Below are 27,241 nucleotides of genomic sequence, written 5' to 3' on the forward strand. Positions count from 1 at the left end.
TTGTAAACACAAAATCCCAATCCAGGGACCAGAGGACTGATTTAATGCGTGCTGTCAGATATAGGGCTATACACTCACCACCATCATACAGAATCCAAGTGACTGTCACTTCTCTAGTAACCACACTGAACAACCTTGTATGTTACAACGTCACACTGGATTGATTTTCTCCAAATTGCTTTTAAAATACAGCAGTAACAATAAATTGGACTTCGATAATGAGAACATACTTAACACAGAAAACCTCTACAATCACTCATGGGATTAAACCAGTTACCATGTGATTAGAATCCAGCCTTCTTGCCTCTCTAAAGAGGATCATTCCTCTCCAAGGGGCTTGGAGTCTGATTGCACTATTGAGTATAGCAGGAATTATGCGGGCGCTGTAGAAATACTGTTAAAAAGGGTTCGAAAATTTAGTCATATTTTATACATTTAACAAGAATAGGTAAAGTCAGCATGTCTTTTTATTCAATGTGAGAAGTGAATGTGAGCACAGATTATGCTTTTTTGGGCTGCATGGTGATGCAGTGGTTAGCGCTGTCACAGCTAGAAGGTTCAGAGTTTGAATCCCAATTTGGACAAAGTTGGCATTTCTGTGTGGAGTTTGCATGTTCTCCCTTTGCATGCGTGGGTTCCCTCTGAGTACTACGGTTTCCTCCCACAGTCCTCCCACAGTGCTCGTTAGGTTAATTGGTGACTCTCAATTGCCCGTAGGTGTGAGTGTTAAGGTGAAAGGTTGTCTGTTTCTATGTGTCTCACAATCAGTCCAGGGTGTACCCCACCTCTTGCTCGACCCCTGCAACCCTGAACAGGATAAGCGGTATAGATGATGGATGGATGATGTTATTTTGCCCTATAGCCACCAAAGTAGTTATTGGAACTATTTTTCATAGTCCACATATGTTAAAAATATTCTGACATTCTGAGAAAATGTACTTTGTTTGAAACCAGACTGTATATCTGAAACTTTGTCTGGTAATGTGTGGCAACATTCCCTTCCCTTCTCTTGAGAGATCTGGCAACTGCTACATCACTGTTCTCTCTGTTGATGCCCAGCCATCAGTGCTGCTGACGCCGTTTTCCAACTGGATAAACTGTAATTCCAATGAACCATGGAGCCATGAATAGAAACTTAGAACTGAATTGAAACTTGTGTTGCTTTGTTTAATAATGCTTTTACTGTTACTATTTAATAGTTTTGAGAGGAAAGAAAGAGACCACACCCACTTGGGGGACAGGATGTTATTTTCCATTTCATACAGTAGAGAGAGAGTGCAATCAAGGCCGGTTGACAAGGGGGAAACAATTCACTGCTCTCCATCAAATTTGTATTGCTTGAATGTGCCTCCTTCTCATTATTCAACTGAAAAAGGCAGTGAGATAAAAGCATTTAACTAATGTGCCACACAGGCAAAGTGGCAAATCTCACAGCCAAATAGTAAGCACAATAGAAAATGTCTTTAATAACGTAGGGTACTTAAAGAGTAATTTATTTTCCCATCAAGGAAATGTTAAAAATGATAGAAAATAGGTCCCATTTCACAGTTTTAATTCGGTGCCTTTTCGTGTCAGAATCAATAAATGAAAGATGGGAAGTCCACAGTAAAAAACTTTTTTTTTTTTTTCTTTCTGCAAATTTCTTTTTTTCATATTTCTACTATGATTTCAGTAATGATGAAATTCATGTTACACTGAGGTAGAAGTAATTGTATCAGAATATAAACCAAGAACATGGATGGCTATTTTATAAAAGTATAACAATATGCAAGCACATTATCTATACCAAGGCAACTAACTAACTTACTAGAGATAGACAGATAGACAGACAAACGGACAGACAGACAGAGGGACAAAAGGACAGATGGACGGACACATAGATAGTTAGATAGATAGATAGATAGATAGATAGATAGATAGATAGATAGACAGATAGATAGATAGATAGATAGATGGAGAGATAACTATACCTCTTCAACTAATTAACTAGCTGACTAACCGACTAACTAATGATAGATTGATAGATGCATTGATGGATGAGAGTTCAAGACTAGCTGTTCTGGAAGCAATCCTGTCCAGACTCCTTGACTATGGCTAGGTCTCTCTCTGGGGGTCAAATCAGCAACTACATTTACTTACTTACAAGCTAAGGACCTTCTAATTTCATCCAAAGTTATAAAATTGGACTGTGCGTGATCATACAGTAAATTAACATGTTGTTAACAAGCCGTGGCCTGGGGTCATGATTGAACACTTAGGCAGTGCAGCCAAACATTGTTCAAACATACCACAAAGTATATGTTACTAGTAAAACCTCAAAATACACCAAATACTGTCAGCCTGTATTGTAAGCAAATGTGTATAAAAAGATGACCAATATATATCCACATTTGACAGAATGGTGCAGCCATCAAACATGCATGTCTTGGGTGTGAATCTTTTTCTCTGTGTAAACATCAATGGAGATGTTGAAAAACCTTGTACACATACAAGACCTAAGGGACTTTTAACAGCTGCTAAAGGGTAAACATCTCACATCCAGTGTTGCATCGTCACTACAGAACCAGGGACAGCTCCACTCCCAATCTATCAGCACCTTGGACAGCGTCAGTGACACTGAACTCCACTAAGTTTTTAATCCATAAATATTCACAAGCCTTAAACTTATCAATATAATCTTACTTCCTATGTCCGGTCGTAGCGTCTTGTCATATTCCTTAAGCAAATTGTTCAGTATAAGTGTGGCGTCCTCCTGATGCGACCTGGGCACCAGCATTTGATTGACAGAGGTATGGTGGTGATCTTCATCGTCGTCGCCATATTCCAGTAGATCACAACTGGAAGGGTAAAAAAAGGGGGTGGGGGGTTATTAATCATGTTGACATGTTACCCTGGATTCCCTTTAACAAACATCATTGCGATGGTAAACTTTGTCGCAGCTATAACATTACATGTTTACCTATCTCGCTTACATTTTCGTGTTTAAGGTTTAAATCCATCTTGGAAATGATTGTCAGTCTGTATTTTGGCTAAGCAGTAAATGGTTCTGTCATTTTTTTTCTGTGTGAGTGTGTGTGCACGTGTGTGTGCGTGTGTGCGCGCGCGGGGAAAGCACCTTTCAGAAGAAAAAAAAAACTACATGCATTATCAGCCAGACTCATTCACATAAAATGCGCAGTTGCCGTTAAATCATCCGTCATTCACATGTGAACTTTTAAAACCCCAAAACAATCACCTCTCAGCTTTTGAGCATGCCAACAATAGGTGCAAATTACACTCACCTAGCACCTTGAACAAGAAGTATGAAGAGGATAACCTCCAACTTGATTGTCATTTTCCCATGCGCGGATCACCTCTGATCACAGAATCTGGTTGATGGAGATCCCGGAGTTGTGCTGCTGCCGCTGCTGCGATAAGTGCCAGTACAGTAGGTGTGTGACCATCAATCCGTGCTCTGAACTTCCTCATCCGCCCACACACTTTCTTCTGCGTGTCATTTGCGATTATACAGTGGTCTTTCCCACCCTCCGCCCCCTCCGATCCTCCGAGCTCGTCGAAGGGGATCCTCCGGGACGCACCCGACGATCAATCAATCTGATCAGTCCAGCGGAGGGAGTCGAAACGACTTGATCCAGCAGCGCCCTCCTCCCTCTCAAACGCCTGTGTGGGCAACAGAGTGGTGGGGTGACGCTGTCTGCTGCTTGTGCTGCTGCTGCTGGTGGTGAACCTTTTAGGAGATGAACATCTTGCATGACTCATTCACCGTGCACACGCTTCACACAATACCTGTACCACAATTGCATTACATTTTCCGAATGAAAAACAAAATGCTTTTTTGCGAGGCGTCAAGGCTACGTCATGATTTCATTACAGTTTTCTGTAGCCTATATTCAAACATCTAGCTATTTTTGGAATCATCCCAATTAAATGCACAATATACTAATGAATTGTTAGTGTAAAAATGCAGGTAGAATCCTTTTAAAATATATTGCAGCCTAGACCTCAGTAGAACTCAACCCAGTATTCCAATTTCCCGAAAACCTACACGTTTTCAATGTTATACTTCGCTGCACTTTGTAGCTCATTAAACACTTTTAAATATGAGCATGGAGTCATACAAAACAGAATCCGTTTCATGTACATGATTTTTGCTTTACGTTTGCTGTTTTCCTGATGGTGATACTGGAAGTCATATCCAGGCTTCACATGCCCGCTGACTAGCCACAAACTCACAGCAAGCTCCCGTCATACTCAAAATAAGTCATTTCTGAATGGGCGCACAGCTCAGTAGAACAGCTCAGCGTTTGGACTACAAACTCTAGAGGCTTAAGAGCCACTCAGGAACACGCTTCCGTGCAGGGTTAGAGTCTTCGCTGCCCCCTGGTGGCCGGACATGCAGGAGTGCTGCAAACTTTACAACCTGTAGGCTACAGTATATGAAAGTATTGACCAGCTCTGTAATTAAACAGCAGTTTCTGATTATCGGTTAAGGCACTTAATTCTAACCTTACACAAAGCTATACTGTCTTACACTGCTTGTTATATTACTAACAATTATTGGTGGAAGTTACACTCATATTCACTTTACTTAATACAGAAAATTAGGGAGCAAAAAATATTTCATGTAAGTACAAATCTTGCATAAGAATATTATCATCACAATGTACTTAAAATAGGCCTATCAAACGTTTTCCATAAAAATAATTTATATAGCTACAGTTTGCTCCAGTAGTTCACACAACCTTATGTAGGGTTCAATCCCCTCCAAAGGGTAAGAAGATCAATCAGAGGGGACTTGAGATGGTTTTTTTTGCCACACAAATATCTTTTAGAATTTTCTTTTTGAATGTGAACTTCTGGATACTTTGTCCTCCTTGGCCCTTGTGTAGTAATTCAATTGAAGCAATCAGGGAAGTTCACAGGGTATATGTCTCTGGTGAATCTGTTAAAAATTTTAAACACCCATCATATTTTGGAACTGATCATATGTGACGAGGATGTTTTTAAGTGTTACATTAATGTGAAAGGTGCCGAGTAACTCTAGCAGTATAAAGTAGCATAAAATGGACCTCAAAATTGTAGGCTATTTCAGTGCTGTACTTGAGTACTTTGCATTCCACCACTCTGACTATGTCCCCCTAAATTGAAAACCTATGTTACTATATTATTGATCTCCCTGTCTTATGCAAGATGTCAAACAATTTCTTTTTGTTCAATAAATTGTAAAAATTGAAAGTCATCTAATGTATAAAAAAAGTTGAATATTGATTGTGCATTAAATGCAGTGATGAAAATTAACAGATTTATATAATACCACCCCAAATAACATACATACATATATGCATATGTATACATATACATATAAAGTCCTGCAGATTTCTTTCTTGTATTTGCAACAATAATTATTATGCAATGAATTAACATAAAAGCTGAAAGTTTTTGTGCCCAGCGATAACACTAACATACAGCCACTTTAAAATTGTTCTAGACATTGTTTTACATTTAATGTTAGAAAGAGACTTGTTTCACAACTTATACTACTAATAATGGACTATGCTGACATTGTTTACCAGAAGGCCTCTAAACTCATCTTCATCCTCTCAAGCTTTTTTCCATTGCACAATGTTAGACACACTCAGCTCCCTTTTAGATAAAAGACATACATTTCACTGGTATCAATGTTTTTTTTAAATGCATGAACTTCAACTATTCTTACTGTCTAAAACATTTTGGTTCCGTTCTCTGATCTGATCCTCTTTATGGTCCCATTTGTATCAAATGAAGTTGGTAAAAAGCTTTTATGTTTCAGGCTCCTTCTGACTGGAATAATTTACCTGTAAATATTTGTTCTTTGTCATCATTTCAGAAAAATGTTTTGCTTTCTCATCTTAAAACAAACTGCCTATGTTTTCAGTAGTGCTAAAACTGTTCCTACCTCTACTGATCTATTAATAGATTAATCATTTTTCTTTATCTTGATTATGTCTAATCTAAGGTTGTAACTTTTGTTCTGTTATTTGCTGTTTGTTGTCTGCTGGTTTGTTTGTTGTCATTGTCATTGCTGTGTTTTATATTATTGTGTCTTGTACTGTTTGTTTGGGACCCCCTTGAAACCCAGATGCCACATTTCAAGGGGTTTATCCTGAGATAAATACATTTCTACGTATAAACCCATGTTAACATAAATAATAATTTGAATGCCATCTATGTCCATCCTTTTTATTTGGTCATTTTAAGTATAATACATAAAACAATTACAGTACATAAAACAAATAATGAATAACAAATACTTTTTTAAGCCAGGCTATAGCTACAATGGCTTTGCTGCATTTTTGCAAAATCTAAGCAATGGTCTCTGTTTTTAATATTTTCTCCAAAAAAGTAATCTAACACAGTTCTTCATTGAGGTTTAAAAAAGTGAAACTTCATGCGTGAATAATAACTGCCTGTAGCTTTCCTGGGATAGACAACTGTTGATGTTACAGCCCTGCAATACATCTTAAGCTGACTGCTGCATGTGCATTACATCCCCCAGTTGAGAAACCAAAGTTCGAAACTTCAGTCTGCTCCACTGCCCATGAGCTAGCTTTGGATAAAGTACAAATAATCAATCCTAAATTAGTCCCTAACATGCACCAGCCACAGCTGTCCAGACACCACAGAGAGAAAAACAAGCATTTGTCATCGACTGGGCCAGTCAGGGCTTAAATTGGAGTGAAGCGCTTTGCTGTAAGGGGCCCCTCTGAATGGGTGAAAGTAACTTAAGCGGAACTAAATCCCTTTTCTAACAGATGTATGGCAGATGAATCTGTCACAGTGGCTGAAGGAAGGAAGAGGGAGGGACAATGGAGAAGAGATAGATGATAGATAGATAGATAGATAGATAGATAGATAGATGAAGAACCTCTCATCTGTGGAGATAAGGCTGTTAAGAATCAAAGGAAAATTTTGCTGATTTTATGGTCAGAATACTTTTGATAATGCTAATATGATGATGCTAAGTACAATATTACCATTTTAACCATCTTGGTTTATCGTGTTAGCATGCTGAAATTCACAATTTAGCACTAAATGAGGAAACAAAGGAAACAAATAGGAGTCACATGAAACTGATTTAGCTTTGCAGGTTATCAAAGGAGTGAAAAAGAAAAAAATTTTGAGATGAAAAAGGCGCTCGAGGCAAAACCAGAAGATCAGCAAAGCAGTTAAAATATATCCAGAAGAAAGAATGAATGTTTGTACCTAATTTAGTGGCAATCCATCCTTTAGTTGATTTTAGTTTTGAACAGACTGCAGACTGATATTGCCACCCATACAGAAAATAAAGGAGGTCAAATACACCCATATGTTTGACCAAAAACCTTCTTGCAGTCTCATTTTCTTGTGTACCATAACTCAAAATAAGGCTTGGCCAAATAACTGGCTCAAATAAAGCAGCACTGGAGAGGTTCAGGTCTTACAGAAAAAAAAACACGATCCAAGCTTTGTAGAGAGATAGATCACAAACAAATTTTCTTGATAATGGGCTTGAGCAGCAGATTCAGAAACAACAAGGAAAAGAGGAACAGATACAGAGGTTGGATGTTGTTACAGAGGAAAGGGATGTCTGGCCTGGTCATCTGGACTTGCCATGGCGACCCTAGTAACCAGATGCATCAATCACCTTTCAACTGCATTTCATTGGACCTTCTTTTACACTGCTGCTGTGCTTTAACAAGCACTAAAACTAAATCTAAGCTTTGCTGATAGACACCCAAAGAGTATTTGACAGATAGCAACATTTCAGATTTACATATAATGCAGATTCAATATCATCCCAAACCAACACCACAACACTAAAGGGTATTATGGCACAGGAAGTCAAAAACGAAAATACATTGGAAAGAAACTGAAACTATAATACTCACTGTAGGTCCCAATTTCACAGAGCAAAGCAGGTACAGTAGCAGCTGATTTCATCTATTTATATGTTTTTTCACCAACATCTATTGAGCGTCAAAAAGTTATCAAGGACAACGCACCAAGCAGAAGGTGACAGGTTTAATTACACTGTTCAAAATCCATGAGATTTGAGAACCAGTGAGTCTGAGGCAACTCTTCTGCTGGAAGCATGCATCCTTTTGTTCCTGAGTATGTCTCACCATAGTCCAACAAGTCACACATGCTGTGCTATGATGGGCTCACGCCAAAATGCCATGATGTGTGCTCATTGCTTCCAGTTCAATGAAATCAATTTAGAAATAAATTAATATAAATTCAAAATGAATTGAAAGATCAAAAGCTAAGTTTCATCAGAAGCTCTTTTACAAGCACCAAGAAGAAAATAACTTCATACATATGCACATAAACATTAGGAAAAAAGTTACCAAATATAAACATATTCCGAACAAACGGAAAGTCAACATTAGACTTTGGCCTTTTTTTATTTTGAAGGGAAAAAACAAAAATATGGGAATCTCAATTTTTTTTTTTTTAAACAAAAAAAAAAAAAGAGTTATGCTCAGAATCAAAACTCTATTTACATGATCTCATTTGAGTCTTGGCCTTATTTCCCAAAAATGTATTGGCTCAAAGGCCCAATCACACCATCATTTACATTTGCCAAATTTTGGTGCAAAATCATTTTATTCCAATGAAAGTGGACACACATAAGGGGCAAAATCAATTTGTGATAACTTCTGGTTCAAGTTCAAGTTTGATGAGAAAATTTGCTCTGTTTATAACCCATCTTCAATAACCTATTTCTACCGAAAACACATCGTGATACGGAAGCTAATATCCTGACTAGCTAGGAAGCTAGCTAGCAAGGGAGCTTGTCAAAATCTTAATCGACCTCTTAATCTGATTCACATTCATGTGATGATACAATGATCTTTTAAATAAAGTGTTTACTTTTTGTGTGTTAGCAACGAAGCTAACGGTCTAGCTAACTAAAAGCTAGCAAGATAGGTCAGCTTTTCCCCCCTCTCCTAAGTTATAAAAACAAAACATCAATAGTTAGTAAATGGCACAGTGTAGAGAAAAAATAAGCTCAGCATGACCAGTGTGAGCGGTTAGCTCTTCATCCACAGTAGTTCGTAAGGTAGCCCTGTAACAACATGCTGAAAAAAAAAAGAATTCTGTAATGATAGTTAATTGTTCTCTGTTATCTCTTATTTCTTTTTCCCCACATAGGGAGGCTAGGATTCAGAGTAAGCTGATGTGTCTTTGGGTATAAGAACAATAATAATTTCCATCTGTAGTCCCTGGGTAGGGAAACCTCTCTGAAGATCTCTGGGTGAGATGTATTTTTCAAGTTTGAAGAGATTCAATACTCACAAAAAAATCAGCTCTACTTAAATTGTAAAGACTTAGAAATCTATATATTTTGTTTTTATGAATAAGAAGAAGCGTCTCTTCATTAAAAAAGACAGGATGGCATGGAATGATACAGATTATATATTTTAACTGGTTGCATCCAGTTCTTTTAATTGCCAAAGGTTTTGGGAAACCAGGCCTGCAGCAGAAGGCTTTGAATCTTCAAGTAAAGAAGTACCAAAGAGACACATAAGCACCCACTGCAACAGGGACAAAATGGCAAAGGCTTATTTAAAATAAGAGACATAAAACCAAATTATTAATGCACTTGCAACATGAATATTAAGACATGTAACTTAAAGTGATGTGGAAATAGGAACATTTTTTTTCCTTTTTTCTAAAATTTGAAATGCATGTTATAAATGCATGTTATATTGCACGTTCTGTTTTGATTTTTTCTTTTTTTCCCATGAGCTCAGTGCATTTCAAGCCTCCAAGAGAAGAATATGTAGTGTTTAAATTTAGGCAACATTTCTCAAATTGCCTTTAAACTCATTTAGAACCCTCTCAAGCAGTAGTAAGGAAGTGTATTCCTATACTTTAAGCAATGATTGGCATTAATTTAGTCAGTATTCAAGACAGAGAAGAGTCCATTGTTACCATTGGAGGAGAGAATCATGCAAACTGCAGCAGGATAGATGACAAAGAAGCGAAGCACTCACTCTCTTGTCGATATAGTCTTGGTGGCAGTTTCTTTGTAATCAAGCTGATTTTTAGGCAATGTAAAACAAGGAAAGGGATACTGTTGCAGAACTGCATTCATTCGAAGTGCTTGAATTCAATAGCTGGGTATAGTTTATTTCTGTTCTTCAAGCACAGATGCTTGGTTGTTCGTTTTTTTGTCTAGGGCAGAGAACCTACAACACCTTTCCTTTTTGTCCACCCACATCCAATTTTAACTTCCTCCCTTAAGCAAACTCTCTGTCTCTGAGAAATAGGAAAAAAACAAAAAGATTATGTAGAGGTGACCACTCCTTTCACCACCGGTTCTCTGTTTAGGTACGTGGCCCAGTAGACAAGGTTGAAGGTTCCAAATAGGACGGGAAACACTATCCGCGACATCTTGTCAATCTTGCTGACGCTGTTGTAGGTCTTTTTCGGGTCCACCAACTTGGTCTCAGAGGCCCGAAGTTGAACTGACGTTGTGTTGGAGATTGTAGAGATGGACACATCCTTTGTGAGGTTGGGGGTGTAGTTGACGCCCGCTGAGCAAACGTTGTTGGGCTTTTTCGACAGCACCATGGGGTCTCGTTTCTACAGCAGGATAGATTACATTGAGCATTCAATTAGTTTTTAGCCCTCTATGAAACAACTTGCTCTGCTGTTTCCTTTCTCTTTGGCCTGAGAAAATCAATATGTTTGATTGAATAATTTATGAACAACAAAACACAAGTACAAATTCTTTGTGCTCTGTACTGAATGTTTTAGGTATCAGTGTGGAATTCATATGTAATAATTGAAATATGCATGTATAAGTTTTAGTGCAGCCTGTAACACATGCATTACAATTTTCCTGGCATTTTTAGTAATAGTGAAGTTAAGAGCTTCTTATATAATCAATGGTGTAAAATGGCTGATGATGATATTTATGTGGTCTACTATAAAAATCCTTTTCTTAGTTCTCAGCGTAATTCATAAATTTAAAACTGGCTTAACTAAGTCATCACTTGGGCAAAACAACTTAAGGGGCAATATCTTTTTTTTTTTTAGATTATTTTTTTGGCTTTATTCATAGGATAGCTGAAGACAGACAGGAAATGTGGGGAGCATGGAGTGGGGGATGACATGCACCAAATGGATCGGCAGACCGGGAGTCGAACCTGCGATCAGTGTGACGAGGACTGTAGCCTCTATACATGGGACGCCTGCTCTACCAACCGAGCCAAACCAGCGCCCAAGGGGCAATATCTTTTGAATGGATATTGTCATATTTTGCATGGGTTTCACATTTTTGGGTGTTTATTGTTCACAGTGAAAAAGGGAAAACTGAATAATTGCGTGTTTTTCCAGAATTACATTAAAAAGGTCGCCTCTGAAATGGGCTGTTCAGAACAGCTGCAGGTTTCTATGTAGAACCTTGCTTTCGCTGAAATCGACCAATCGTCGTTCACCGTCATTCACCTCAGGCTGCCTTCTTGCATGAGCTTGTAGTCAAGTCGTTATCAAGATTTCAACTTACCATTCCGATACCTTCTGGCAATTCTGGTATGCACATATAGGGCCGAATAACGGATCCTAGAGCCCCTCCCCCAGGTGGGATCGCACACCTGGGGGAGGGGCCAGCGACCACTCCAAATACTGTTAGCCAATCGTGGCGAAGGTCTGACCTTTGAATGGCAAAACGGCTTGTTCTTTTCAGGAGGAAGGAGAGGCTCCAAAAAATAATTAAATATAAATATTTCAACAATTTTTAAAACGAAACAAACTTCACCAATGTGATTCAAAAACACGTTAGAATAATAGAAAATTGATTGCATCGCTAAAATATGTCCCCTTTAAGAACCAGTTTAAAGGTTTTAGTGGCAACTGGTGAGACTGCAAATTACAACAACTCCCCTCACCTCAAAAGGTGTAGGCGATCCTTTGGTGGCTGTTAAATTCACAAAAAATGGAAAAGGCTTGCCCTACAGGCAGTGCTTTGTTTGTCTGTTCGGGGCTACCGTAGAATCTCGTCAGATTGATTAGTCTTGACAGACTTGTGGTTGTATCACACAAGCTGAAACACAGACGGAAAGATGCAGTCTATTCAATACAAAGCATTTTACTAAATCATTAGATATATCCGGTAGTTAACAAACCTGAGAGTGGTATCATTCTTCTTATCTTATCATTATTGTGTATTTGCCAAAGTTTCCGTCCATTTCTTAGGTCTGCATGATTTATCAGATTTTGCGCACCATGGTGGGCTGTTTATGGATTTACAGCAACTGAGATTTTAGACTCATCTGCCAAAGCCAAACTTTTATATATGAAAATATGACCAGTTTCACATTATCATTTGTTTTTTGGTTTGATAAAATATAAAGAATATAACTCAAGTAAAGTAAAAATGATAAAAGATTTCACAGTAAACACCTGATTCACTTGATACCCTGTTAAAAGAAAAAGCCTATTGAAATATTAGAAAGTTAGAAATTCTGTCTGAAACATCTCTGTATGCTTAGAAAAAAGGCTGACAGTAATTTGATGGTTTTGTGCCTTCTGGTTAATGGGCTACAATCATGGACTGTATCAAAAGATGAATGACATGACAGCTCCCTAAAAGTGAAGCCAAAACATTTCGAGCGACCCCTGCTGACTGGCTGCAGTATAGGTCATAAAGCCCGCCTCCTCCATGTTAACAGATGGGACATGAGTCAAACTAGAAAATCAAAATACATGCCAAATAAACTTTTCTCAAACATGGTTTCTGTCATTATAGTTAGTTATTATCATGCTGATGTATGTCCAAGTGTTCTGACAAGGTTATTTTTAATTAGTTATTTGATGCTGTAAAAAAAGGATGATTGACAGCTCTGTCTGTTGACAAATATGGCTCCTGCAGCCAATCTGTTCAGGATTAAGCGAGTAGAGGAGGAATTGAATTTCACATATCTGTCAACGTTTGCTTCAGACCAACACACAGAAGCTGTTCTGCTGTTTAATACACAGGCAAGCGACATCCTTGCTGCTTTTTTCGGTAATTTAAGTGTGTGTTTTGGTTAGCCAAACTGGCTATGGCCGCCAGTCTCTAATGTGCAACTCTGGCTCCAAATGACATCACCATTGTGCCTATTATGGGGGCTATTTTGGCATCAATTTCGTATTATGGGAGTAGGTGGAGACGTGTCATCTATCTATATATAGTCATTGGCTACAATATGTGAAACCAGTGATATGGTCCTTTTAAGTCGCCTTAACACAGTTTACATGTATTTTAAGGTATTTTGTCACTAAACATGAGACAGGGTGCCCACAAGCTGTACCTTAGGGTGCTGTGCTTCCAGAGCCTTCTTTCCATCCCAGGCCCAGCTCCTCTTGGTGAAGTAGTTTACTGTCGCAAACTCAATGAGTGCCGAAAAAACGAAAGCATAGCAGACAGCAATGAACCAATCCATGGCTGTAGCGTACGCCACTTTTGGGAGCGAGTTCCTGGCGCTGATGCTGAGGGTGGTCATCGTCAGTACAGTGGTCACCCCTGGGTGCAAGTAAAGGGCATGACAAGTTTAAATTGAGTTTTTTTTTTACAGGGCAGCCTGAAATGAGTACCAGTTTCCTCTCACTCAACAAAGGTGGACGCTTTAATAACTCTTAACTGCCAGATACTGCTCAGAGGGCAACTGTTATTATTCTCCCTTGTGTGACTGGCATGGCAGGAATATTACTGAGGTACATAAAAATGATTAAAAAAAGGAAATGAGTAAATAGGTTTCCCTCACCAAAGACAGTCCTCGCAGGAACTGATTCTCTGTTTAGCCAAAATGACACCTGGGACAGGATTACGGTCATGAAACAGGGCATATATGTCTGGATGACAAAATATCCAATCTTCCTCTTCAGGTAGAAGTGGGCCATCATCACTGTGTACTGTCCTGAGGAGAAAAGAAAGGATATAAAGTTAGATAAGAACAATAAACAAGGCTTCTGTAATGATAGAGATATCAGTTATAAGCTGAACCACACCGCCTTCAATTTTCTTTGCACATAATTAAATTATTAATGTGTGATTTGACCTCCTTAGAGCACCACAGGTGTTGGGTTACCACATTTGACAACATCATTACAGGCTTAATTACTTTTATGACTAAAAACTTGACAGCACATTATGAATGGTCTTTATGGTGTTCAATTATCAGATACAACAGTAACGAAGTATAATTTGAAAAGTGGTCCCTTCTCATGCTTCTCCCCCAAAAATGTATCTCTCCTCCTTGGAGTAATGAAATAATTAGAACTGTTGGAAACTGCAGCATCGAAAGTGGCAGAGGTGGGATAAAGAGAACATTTCTTATTCAGCCAAACTTAATGGCGTAAAGAACCTGACTTTAAGTGTGGAAGTGGCCTTAATTATTTCAAGGACATGACAATAGATCATTATGCTGTTAATGTCTGGGCTTTGACAATGAAACATTGACAGCTCAAGGTAAATTCAGAGGCAGAGGTAGCTTAATGTGGGAAATAGAAAGAGAGGCGACACGATTTTTAGTTAAACAACTGAAGATTGTATTTGAGGCTTTAAAAAATCCCCTGCCAGCAGCAGTTTGTGAATGCAGGAGCTGGTAAACTATGAAAAACCCAATAACTATATTCCACACACATAGCACACTCACAAACAGCTCTCTCTCTTCCTCTCTCCCTCCCTTTCTAAATTACACACATGCACACACACACACAAACACATTCACACACACAGTAATACATGAGGCTTTCTCTGGGCAAAATCGGATTTTTGAACCTCCCTAATCCCTGGTTACAATCTGCATCCTGCCATCAGTGAGAGAAAGAGAGGGAGTGTGAGTGTGTGTGTATGTGTGTGTGTTGGAGGGGGGGTTGAGGCTTCCTGTCCTGGGATCCTCACAGAGTTCTAGGCCCCGCCCAGTCCAGCCTGCCAATCCAGGCACCGACACGCACACATACACAGTCTGCAACACACATGAAGCATGACTTCTAACTGCTGACAGCCACAGCACACACACAGAAACAAACCTCAGGACACACTCTAAACCACGAAGAGGAACATTTACTGCTGCTAGTCACTGGTGGGATGGAGGGGGGCTAATGCTGTGGACATTTTTTTATCTTTTTTATCTTGTTTTTTTTTTATTTGTCAGCTCTTTGTGGAATAATGATCAAACATTCTTGATGGGACTGTCTGGCATGAGAATGGAAGAACAAGCATTTCTGAAAATTTACAATGGGCAACAACTGACAGCGGCTTGAAAGTGAATGCAATTTGATTGTTTAGCAGGAGCTTCATTCTGAGGGCAAACAACCTCTACATACCATTGAGATCCATGTCACCACCACGGCTATGTCCTAACCAGGAGATGACCAACACCATTAGTTTTCTACTGCGACCCCATCACCTGGGCCCTCTGACGCCCTCATGACTCCACGCCGTCTGGCTCACAGCTACCCCGTCAACCTCTACTGCTGTCGGAAACATCCAGACACAGCCAGGCACTGCCAACCTGGGACACCCCAGGGTCGGCTTTGCCCTTGATGCATGGATCCCAACAGGACTGGGGGCAGAGAAATGAGGAGGAACATGTTCCTCTGGGGGATCTTACTGCTTTTATCCCAAGGATTTCTATTTCACCAAGTCCAAGGGGAACTTCCTTTTATGTTGGGGAACAATGCTGCCATGCTAGTCAACTGGTAAGTAGAAAAAAAGACACATTTTACCTTCATCTGTCTTGAACATTTGCTTAAAGGGTATGCAAAGAGGTCCAAACCTAATGATTAATGTTTGGAAATCAGCTCAAATATACCTAAGAATACTATTCTTCAAGCCCCGCAAGAACCTACAAACTGAAATAGAAGTGTAGACAGCGTCTTACTTTAGCGTGAGAGAGTTATTTTAGGAAAGATGTTGATGTCTGAGACAGGAGAAGGCAGATCCTTTAAAGACACATTGGTTGGACTAATCTCCTCCTTCGTGTTCCCAAATGGAAGTGTTGTCTAATATTAGACATGCTAATTAAAGGCTCACAACATCAGATCAATCCAAATATTTTCAGCCAAGGACCTACACACATGGAGGTTTCAAGATCTTTGCCTATTATCAGCCAGTATCAATGCTAAGACAATTTCAACTGTCTAACATCTCCTGTAAATTAAGGAATGTGAATCATTGCTAAACCCCTAGTTAAGAGTTAAGATAAGTTATTTATCTTAACTCCTGACCCTAACCCCTAAAAGGTTTCAAAGTTGCAAATTATGTTCATGCAATATTCTAAAACCCTCAAGACTTAAGGCTACATCAAGTGCAGGAATTCATTAGCTGTGGCAATTTTGCTCAGTGGAAAGAGACAGCTATTGTCACAGCTAGATTTCATATTAATATACATTGATGTACATGCCTACAACTTTTTTAACTGACTCAATTTTGTTTTGATCAAGGCCATGCCGCTGCAGCCAGGAGATAAACTGTAACTGTTCGAGTAACAACATTAGAAAGTCTAGACAATCATTAATTGACTGCTGCTTTGAATTCAAAGTTTACAAGTGCTTCATTACCTCGTCTAGACCCAATAACACAGCAGGAAAATGTCAGGCTTCTTTTAATCAAGCAGGTGACAGCCTGCCTCTGCATTGCCTTTTATTAGATCAAAGAGAGATCTACTGGCCTTCACAGCAAATGCACTAATTTTTGGGGCATTTATCTCCTATAATACACAACTTTGGGGATTTCTGATGATGTGCCGTGGATCACTGCAGTCCAGCAATGTTTGGCTTTGAGGAAACATATGTTGTTGTCAGAACTGGCTAACTGGTTAAAGTTATAATCAGGGTGGTCAAACACATAAAGTAAATTAACCTAATGGATTACGTGTGACCCCTGAGCTTAACTCACAATGTCCATCGCTGATTTAGATGGTTTCCAGACAGAAGCATGAATGATGATTTACTGCCTTTGGTCCTTTGGCCAAATTAAATACCAGACAATGTTTAGCATTTTCTTCTTCTGGTTAAAAGACCAGAGAGCTGATGAATCAGGGCAAACAAGGTGATATTAAGTGAACTGATATATAAACACATAAAAAATGGCCTTATTGTAGATAAGTAGATTGCGCACAATCAGGATAACTGTTCTGTTAGTAGTTCACATCTTTGCATGGCCTCGCAGAGATCTATTCATTTTTTGCCTGTTCTGTTAGATTGGTACAAGAGAAAAGAGACATAAACTGCCCTGTCTGTCACTCCAGGATTTAGTTAATGTTTGAAAAAACAAAGAACATCACAACTCCCAACCCCCCCCCCCCCCCGAGACTGATTCAACGAATGGGCTTTCCAAGATGTAGCCAAGTCTCTGTAAATGAAGGACATCACAGCTTACAGGATAAAATAACAATAATAATAATAATATTGTAATTAGTCAGACATTGATGTTGCTCATGCCTGGTCTTTGCCTCATCACTATCTAAAAGGAAAGAGGAGTTATTAAACAATGTCAAATACAGCTACAACTAGTAGAATGACGCAACATCAAATGTCCCACGTGCACAGTCACATTATCAGCACCACTGACGCTGAGAATGTGACTGTACACGTTGGAAATATTTCACCACTTAAATATAGCATGAATAAATATTTAGTATACCTAGTTTTGTTTATGTTATCTATAGTTACCTGCAGAAATCAATTGTAAGAAAAATGTACAAAATGCTGGCATCGAAGAAAACATTTAGCCTTTAAGCCAGCCTTTGATCAAATGTCAACCAATTTGCAAACAGTTCAAAATGCTAACCGATCAACCATCCATGCACTAAACCCAAATTTCATCCCTTCAGCCAGAAGCAATTCATTCCCTCAACCTGTGAACCCTTTAACCCTTTGTTAAACCACTGAGTCAGCCAGTGAAAGCAAGGTTTCAGATAGGCTGCGCAAATGAAAAAAAAAGAAAAAAAGAAAAAACAGGGGAAATCCACCCTTTTAATAATGATTCTACTAGAAGCTGGAGGGAAGTGTATTACAGTTCCGTTTTACATAAGAGTTTTAAGCAGATGCCTTTAAACGCCCCCTCCCCCACCTCACCCCCTCGTGTCAGAGCAAGGCTGTCCAATCCCAACATACAAACAGACAAACAGAGATGTGTGTTCCTATCTTTGTCAGGATCTTAATTAAACTCAAATTCAAATTATTTCCACTGTGCTTGAATTAAAAATTAAACTCATCCTATTAACACCAATGAAATCAACCTTATTAAAAGTTTTACCATAATACTAGCTCTAAAACTAAACCAAAGCTCAGATATTATTTAGAATTGACCTAGAATTGTCTTTGTAGTTTTTAACCATTATTGCGAGGACATTTAGCACTCTCAAAGATAAATGTCCAAGAGCACAAACCCACCAACACACAGATACACTCAGAGACAGCCGACCAACCAATCCCTCACTGATCTGTGATGTCATCTTCTTATGCAAAAGCTGATGGGTGGTTGGATGGGGGGATTAACCCTAGGTCTCAGGTCTCTATCTAGCTCTATGTGTGTGTTTGTGTGTGTGTGTGTGTGTGTGTGTGTGTGCGCATGGGCTCATGTGGGGATAAGTGTTGTTTGACAGTGCTGTCCCGGCCTGTAGACAGCTGGTTGTGTGAGGGATAGGCTACTCTCCTCCACTACCCTCCACTCATTGACTCTGATCTCCTGATAATGTTCCCCACATTTACTCAGCCTTGCATGACCATCTCTCCTCACAGCGTTTATCTTTTCTAATCTAGAATTAGTTACATCACATTATTTGGTATTACACTTTTCATGCATCACATACAGTTTGACTTTACTCGTAAAAGTGCATAAAAGAAAGGTGAAAGATATGGGTTATTGAATGAGTATTACGTAAAATCAGGATACAATTGCAGCACTATAGCAGTGGATCTTTCTGCCATAGGTTTTCTTCCTTTAACTTAAAAATGGTAGTTTATAAAATGCTGTCAACAACAACAGGCCCCTGTTGTGCAGCTTCTGAGTCAGCCTTTTAGTCAATTAACAAGAATATGTTTTCACTCCGTGTTTGCCTTTTAAACCCATCATTTACTGGGAGGAAGGTGTGAGGGTAAGGCACAGACTTGCAGTGGTAGACTGTGTTGCCGGTGTTACACTGGTACCTGTTTGGGCATGTACAGATTACATCAATTACATTATTGCTCCAAACAATCATCATTCTTGTTTGTTTTTGTGCTGTGTTAATAATACTTACTCTGACAGACTGTACAATTATAAACTGAAAGTGTCTGCTGCTGAAAAAGAGTAGTAGGAGTCAGATTTCCTATATCATGTGACAAGAGTAAGGAGAGTTGACCTATAGTAGAGCCACATTTAGAGACGATTGGGATTGCTCTATTGTAAAATATTAAAGAAAGAGCTTTACAGATATTGAGCATCAACTGCAACTATATTTTCTTTAGAGTTTATTAATCCTGTGGCATACTTCTGTATCTGTCTTGATCTTCATTAAAGGCCACCAACAGTGTTGGGTGAAATCCGTTTCCGACTATTTTTTTTGTTGTAACGAGTAATGGAATGCGTTAGTTCTGCAATTCAAGTTATCCGTATTAAGTCACTTTTTCAATAAAAAGTAATCCGTTACTGGATAAAATTGCAGTATTTGCCTTGAAGAAAATCCCTAAATCACTGTTTCTGTACTATTTTTGGGTGAAAGGGACAAGATGAACATGACGGTGAAATGTAAGTTGTGCCTGGAGGATAAGTGCTTGTCAGCTGTGAAGAGCTCAACCCTGCCCCAGTTCGCTATTGTCAGATTGTTAGCATAAAGTAGAGCAGTTATATTGCATCTGTCATTCCTGTTACTAGGCTGCAGAGTTACAGATCCAGGGCCTTAAACTAGGCTATGCAATGACGGTAGAGTCAATACATTCAAAGGTAGACGTACAGTAGACTACAAGCCACCTTGACAGTATAAGTGGCAAGCGTAAAGAGCTGCAAAGGGGTTTTAATTTTTCGTAACGCAAAAGTAATCTAGTTTCCTTGGTAGGTAACGCAGTAACGTAACAAGCTACTTTTTAATGGCAGTAATCTTGTAATGTAAAGAGTTACTTTCAAAGGAACATTACCCAAGAACCAAAAATGCCAAAATCTCTGGTAAATTTCCTTTTTCTCTACCATGTCTATGGCACTTAGTCCAAAGCTCATTAGATCCTGGAAAAACATAAAAAGGGACTCTCAAATGAGTCACATAGTTTTAAAGCCTCATTTAAAAAAGGCTTTTAAAAAGTTATTTTTAAATGTTTTCAATGTTTTCGTGCTTAGGAAGTTCATTTATTTTGATGTGCGCTTGTCCTTGTAACTGATTTAAACACTTCTAAAGTCTTAAAAGGTGGAACAATTAGTAAATAACTAGGTTGAAAGCAGGTTGCAGTCACTAAATGTATTCGTGTCAGAAAACGCTGTTCATCTCCCTTCATGACATGGACTGAATGTCTTTCAGATTACTCCATACCATACACCCCCCCCTACTGGTCTTAACAGCCTTGCCTTTGCATTCACCAAAAGATTTTCATATTTTGGATTCAATTTTGCTACAATAGGTGTTACAGCCACAGAAACAATTCAGATTATGTGAAGAAAAAAAAATGAGAAAAATAATTAAACTACAAACACATATAATGCATGTGATAAAAAAAACTGCCGGGAATAGGAATTAAAAAATAAAACAACTAAGACCTGCAGTAGAGCAGTTTAATTATAAGACATGTGAATTAAATAAAGCTCTACTAGCCATATGGGGATTGATCAGGATCGAAGGAGACTGTGAGCCTAAGGATTTTTTTTTTCTTATTTCATTTACACGAAGCCTTTGTTTGCATAATTACATTATAATGCTCTGTTGAGGTACATAAGTCTTATTTCAGAAAAAAAAAATGATGACCTTAAGTGAAGACGTTTGAAATTCGGAGCGTTTTTTCGTAAAAAAACAACAACATTTGATTGAAAGTGACTGGCGTATTGAAAGAACTGATAATCTCAAAATTCTCAGTTTCATTCTATTTGGCGGCACCTTTTGGAAGTAAAAGGAAATTGTAGCTCTGCCTACCCTCTTTGACAGACCAACCACTGTTGGGTGATGGAAAACGCGTCAGTAACTGGGCGTTGCCCGTGATTTTTTCCGTGAATGTCACCACTGACACCCAGTATCAAAGAATACTATATACTCCAAATGCAAAGGCTTTTATCAGTAGGGCATAGGCTCAGTCACCATTGTATTACCTCATTCGGCTACATAACAGACATTTATTTACATGAAAATCTTCAAGATTATCACTTTAAAGTGCTTACTGAAGTCAATTGAATTAAACACAAGATACTTGTGTCTTAATGACACTGCAGACACATAGTTTGACATATCTGAACACCCTTTGGAACACAGTGACCAAACAGTGTCCATGTAAGGTAAGCATTTGATTTTTGAAATGGGCCTTTCTGAATAATGAACATTGATACTTTTAATATATTTTTATGCAAACACTTTTGTACTTTCATTCAAGTAAAAAAAAGGCTGTCAGACTTTTACCTATAACTGAGTATTTCAGCACTTTGGTACTTTGGTGCTTCTTTCACTTAATTACAATATATGAGTACTTATTCCACCTCTGTACTGTACAACTGAACTACTACTAACAGTATTGCAATGACATTATGAGAATACTATTTATGTTTCTTTTCTTGTATTAGCTACAGAGTGGCGTATTAACTGTCTTTGTTGTACATTGAAGTTTATTCTTTACATATAGACATACATTCACAAACGTACACACACCTCTGCTCGTGTGTATATCCTCTGTCCCGGCAGTTTGTCCAATAAGATGGTACTGGTTGAGTCTGGAGCCGTCCTCCGCCACCACCACAGATTTAGCAGCTCCCTGAGTCCACGTGTAGACCACTTCTGACACCGGATAGGCATCTGAGATAGAGAAAGAATTTTGAATATTTCATGTTTATTTTTAATATACAAGTTAAAGGTTACAAAAACAACTTTTGCGTAAACATAGTAAGCAAAAGCTGTAAGACATTACAGTAATTTCCCACCCTGTCATGCTCATGTTCTGTGTAGCTGCACATGTGCTTGTGTGTGTATTTGTACTAGTGCAGAGCATGTCTGGCACTTCTTGATTAGACGTCAGGCTTAAGGCCAAAAACATAATTTTGCTTGCATGTCTGTATATGTGTGTGTGTGTGTGGGCGGATATTTCAGTGTATTTTTGTTTAAACCACACTTCTGGGTCAGAGGTGAGCTCCCCTGTCAGCAGGAACCAGACCGAGTCAGATTAACCATAATGTGTTGCATCACAGTAGTGATGAAAAACAGAGCGCAAACTCTGAAGCCTCTACTGCTATTTCATTTATTCATGTTGAATCCTGTGCAAACATCAATATATCATCTGCCCCTCATGAGAGCTGAAATATCAAAGGATAAAAAATGCATAAAGAGAAAGATTCATATCATGACTGACATGTTTACCGTCTTTATGTGTTGCAGTTCAATTTGAGATTAAATCCAAGTTCACAAATTATGTTTTTGCCGTTCTGTGTGATTATTGTCCACTATTTCCAAATCAGCCTTTCCGGTTTTGAGGGGTCACAGAGAAAACAAACCTTCCAGGATCAGAGCAGGGAGAAAAAAGACACTAAACAGCAATTTGTGATCATGTCATCCTGCGTAGATAAAAAATATTGATGAAGATCTCAGGCTCGGGGGGAAATTGGGAAAATGAATTATCTGCTAAGAGGAAAAATAATGAGACAAGAGGGCTGTGTCAGCCCACTTGCTGCAGACGCTCAATTTAATTTCATACTTGTTTTTATTTATTTATTTGACGTTCTCTAACACTTCAATTTAATGCTGATGGAAAGCAGCCACAATTGTTTGCAATGCTTAAAACTTCTGAAAGCATGGTTTACTGTCAGACATGTCCAGATGAACCAAGTGTGCTTTTGTTACCTGAAAATTTCTGGATGTGTTAATCAGATAATTATTTACATTAAATATGAATACATAAAACACAGTTTAAGCCATAACTGCATTAAAACATAACATGTGTACAAGTTGTTTTGCTGACTGTCACAAACACTGTGGAAACCCTTGGCTTGGCCTTGTGTAACAGGGTTGGCATTGTTTATTTATGGTGAGCAGATAAGACCTTTACTTGAGTATTTCTATTCTGGGTGTTCACTTGGCAGCTTGATACTGGTGTACAATAACTGTAGTGTTTAAATTTGGCCAGAGGCCACGACCTTAATTGTAGGGTAGTAAGATTGGAATAAGGGATTATTGGTGAATTTCATTACGCAGGGGAAGAGCTAAAGACTTTGGCAAACAAGACGATGTACGTGTGCCAAGTTTTCAACTGTTCACACTTAATGCTTCGCCACTCCCTTCTTGTTTGTGAGGGAAGCAAGCTACTCATCACAAACTCAGCTAACTCATCAAATACTATACAGTACAGCTCTACACACATTTTACAATCCCATATGAGTTTTTTTTGAGTGTAACTAAATTGGTAATTTATACAGGGCAATTATCAACATGTAGTAAACATTTTTTTTCATGATTCTCAGTTGCACATTTTCATATCTCAGCCAGAGACAGTGTTTGCTAAAAACTAATTAGACAACTGCAAGCTAAAGTTAAACGTTCACGAGCAATAAATGAGAAGCCTTGTCAACCTCTGTCTTAAATCAAAGATCCATTATCTAAAAATGTACGAATCAGTTTGGTGGTACATCTGCTGCAATTAAAATTGTAAACTGCATATTTGCCATGCAATAACGGACAACTTGCAAGGCGAAAGACATTCAGATATGTGATCAATTATTCAGTTGGTGCATTATAATGATGCTTTGTTGACCTCAGGCTTTATCAGTGTGTGAGCAGTGTAAAAATGTGTGGGTGAATGAGGTGAATGGCAGGGCAAGAGGAAAAAGGTGCAGTCCATTTCAGTCAACTTTGTTTCAGAGTCAAATGTGAGCTTGGCTCTAGTAGAAATTTCCCAAGACCTTGCCGGGTAGACATTTAAACGAATTAATGGACTTTCCCCCACATTGTATGCAGAGTGAAAGAGTGTGCCTACACCTACACCTGCTGCTGAAGACATTTAGCTGTGGGCAAGTCAGAAGAGCAAAGTATTCTTGAAAAAATATATTCATGATTGTTGTTGATTCCTTGGCAAGGTGCTTGAAGTGACTCACATGTCTTCTATGACTTGCCTGAAAACTTTCACATCAAACCTCTGAGAGGTTCCAGACATTTGTTAGGCAGAAGGGAATTTTGCAATCCACAAGTGCCCTGAAAATCCAGCAACAATCGGTTTGCCACAGAAATATTCCCAGATGTTCTTAGCAAATATGAAAAGCTCACTAACACTACCCTGAGTATTGATGACAAGAATCCACTGTTCCTGTGCAGTATTAGAGTGCAAACTGCACGACTGGACCATTCCCAGGTGACTTGTTTCTAGACAGCCCAAGAATAGATTTTTTTCAAGCCGTCCACCAGGGAGGTCGTGCGCAGGAGATAGTATAAACAAAAAAAGACCACCATGATCCCACTGCTGCAGTGTTTTTTTTTTTACGTGGATGATGCTGTGTACCTGCATAGGACTGTGGGAGGAGGTAACAGGTTATTTCCGGTTGATGGGACAGACTGTTCCTGTGTCACATGACGTAAGAAACCAGGACTCTAATATAGTACAGGAGCCCCATGGAGACCAGCTGCCAGCTTGAACCAAATCTGAACCAGAAACAAATGGTATCAAATCCCAGGCTTAACAGTTTAATGGTGAAGACTGCAGCACTTCTAAGGAAATAACTGACTTGTGTCTCCTGTGTTTACAGTGCAGACACAGGAGCTCTAAGAGCCCAAACCCTTGGCTCTGAGACACTCAACTTCAGCATCTTAACCTCCAAAGCTTTATGTCCAATGAGATGAATGAATGCCGAAATGATTTCCTATGCTGGTTAAGTCAATTCAGAATTTGTATTGATGAAGTATCCCGCAAGAATTGAGCCAATACTCTTTTTTAAGATAATTTTTGGTTGTCTTTATTGGACAGATCAAAACAGCAACATTGCGATTATGGCATGCACTTCAACCACTCCGCTATCAAGGGACTTCCTCCTTTTGCTTTAGATAAGCTCCAGCCGCCTCTCTGATCACTTACATTCTAGACTGATATGAGAAGAGGAGGAGGAATGGTTCTCCCAAAGAGCCATTTATGTTAAGATATGGTGATGGTTTTTGCAGAAGCAGTCTGTTCATGTTGTTCATGAAAGAGCTAAAATTTATGCATAAGAGTAATTCCGATATTCATAGCTTAGAATAGGGAAGACTGCAAGAAGAAGAGCAATCATAAAATGATTCACCACCACATACAGTATGTTCAGCAGGATTTCTGTGGGTTGAAGGCAAGACATGCTGAGGGATGACTCATTAGACCATATTTTTTTGTTTTCTCACTGCTCACCTTACACCATCATCTGCATCTTCATGCACTAATTTTGGGAACAAGCTGTTTCGAAACATCCGTCTTGCAATAAATACCAGCTAGTCTTTTTTTGACAGGGAGCTTTCAATGGTAATCATGTTGTGATTTCTAAGAAAGTGGTTTTGTTCAGCAACTTTTCTCCTGTCTGTATGAACTGGCTTCAACTTGTGCCTTTTTCAAATTCAGATTTTATTTGTAGTCTTTGTTGTCATGGACTTTGCATGAAACAGTGTTGAAGCCTTTGCTTCTGATAAATCCACACTGCCCACAATACAGGTTGTGGTTCAGCTCAACTCAAGTAGTTACTAACATTTCCTACTCCCAAAGACGTCAGCTAAACGAAGAAAGTGCTGCACTAGTAGGTACCATTTGGTTTGCTTTACTAAAGAGGACCGATTCTATATTTAAATGCTACATATCACTGAGCTAACCATGAAGTGAATACCATAGACAACTGCTTTAACTACTCATTGTATATTTGTGAGCTGTCTGACTGAAGGCCAGAAGGTAAATTAGGATTGGTTGGTGTATGCCAGAATAAGGGATTAGTAGCTCTTTACCTGAACCCTACCTTACTTTCTACTATAACCTTCATGAATGTGGCCCAGGACTCGGCATACAACTGTGTCTTACAGAAGCATATGCAGAAGGGACATATTGGGCCATAATTAGTTAAGACTGGGATCCGATTTTTACACAACTTATTTTTGACCATAGAAAAATGATCAACTTAGATTGGAAATCTATAAACTGCAATTGCACTTACTGCTTACTGTTAAAGTTATAATCTCGATGATCTCATTTTCGTTCTCTTTGGCGGCACCCATGGCGATAAACGATAATTGCAGGAGCACACTGGCCAGATATCCAGACAGTGTTGCATGTGTGATGTCCATGGTAGCTCTGGTTGTAACGGTTGACTTTGTTATAGATGTTGTCATCTATCTTTTCTTTGTTTGTTCAGCCATAGTAGATTACTGTTTACTCGCAACACATGCAGAGACCAGAAAAGAAGCCGTTAAGCTCCGCCTACCCTCTCTGGCAGACCAACTACTGCTGGGGGATGGAAAATGCATCATTGTGTTACCTCATTCGGCGATATAGTGACTTAACAGACATTTACTTAAATGAAAATCTTATTAGATTATCACTTTAAAAACAGCCAACTACACAGCAAAAGCAAAATAACTACTTCATTAAGTGAAAGCTAGCTCATTTGCTTGCCCCAGTGGGATATTCCAACACAGCATGTCTTTACATACTGGTATTTTGCATTCAGTGTTATGACATGTGTTATTTTAATTTCAACATGAATGTAAAGTTAGATGGGCTAGCTAGTATCAGAGATACATTTCACTTCAAGCCATGTACTTTAAAAAATTGTAATCTACAGAGTGTAGTATCTGCATTTTTGCTGGTATACATTATATGGTAATGATTTTAGGGATAAAATAGCAATCCGAACAGACTGAAATCCTTTAACTCTTTAAACCCCTGTTTTTTCTCAACTTCACTGCTCCTATAGTGACTGTTAGCTGTTTTTGTATGGCAGAATTGAACTATCAAATCACGGTTAGGAGGGGGTAGGGGGATTTTGTGGCTTTTTTTAACAATGGGGATTAATTTTGGTGTTTTTTCATTACACCGGATGTTGTCTCCACTCATCCCCTACTGATGGTCA

At 38.8% G+C, this 27,241-nt stretch overlaps 2 protein-coding genes across 2 annotated transcripts in view; both read right to left on the reverse strand.

Moving 5' to 3' along the window:
• LOC138603385 (gamma-aminobutyric acid receptor subunit gamma-3-like) overlaps positions 1 to 3,369 on the reverse strand; it is a 147,834-nt gene extending 144,465 nt beyond the window's left edge. The window contains exons 1-2 of the mRNA XM_069675135.1: positions 3,282 to 3,369; positions 2,683 to 2,837 (exon numbers count right to left, since the gene is read on the reverse strand). Coding sequence (XP_069531236.1) covers positions 2,683 to 2,837; positions 3,282 to 3,334 — 208 coding nt within the window. The 5' untranslated portion in view covers positions 3,335 to 3,369. The remainder of the gene's footprint in view (positions 1 to 2,682; positions 2,838 to 3,281) is intronic.
• A 5,138-nt stretch (positions 3,370 to 8,507) lies between these two features.
• The window catches only part of LOC138603699 (gamma-aminobutyric acid receptor subunit alpha-5-like), a 32,100-nt gene continuing 13,366 nt past the window's right edge, over positions 8,508 to 27,241 (reverse strand). The window contains exons 6-9 of the mRNA XM_069675589.1: positions 21,837 to 21,980; positions 13,776 to 13,928; positions 13,323 to 13,534; positions 8,508 to 10,611 (exon numbers count right to left, since the gene is read on the reverse strand). Of these exons, the coding sequence (XP_069531690.1) occupies positions 10,312 to 10,611; positions 13,323 to 13,534; positions 13,776 to 13,928; positions 21,837 to 21,980 (809 nt within the window). The 3' untranslated portion in view covers positions 8,508 to 10,311. The remainder of the gene's footprint in view (positions 10,612 to 13,322; positions 13,535 to 13,775; positions 13,929 to 21,836; positions 21,981 to 27,241) is intronic.

This window comes from Semicossyphus pulcher, unplaced genomic scaffold (genome assembly GCF_022749685.1).
Source record: "Semicossyphus pulcher isolate SPU_LCO1_2020_fin unplaced genomic scaffold, fSemPul1.0.p SCAF_24, whole genome shotgun sequence".
In the NCBI taxonomy this organism is placed as follows: Eukaryota; Metazoa; Chordata; class Actinopteri; order Labriformes; family Labridae; genus Semicossyphus; species Semicossyphus pulcher.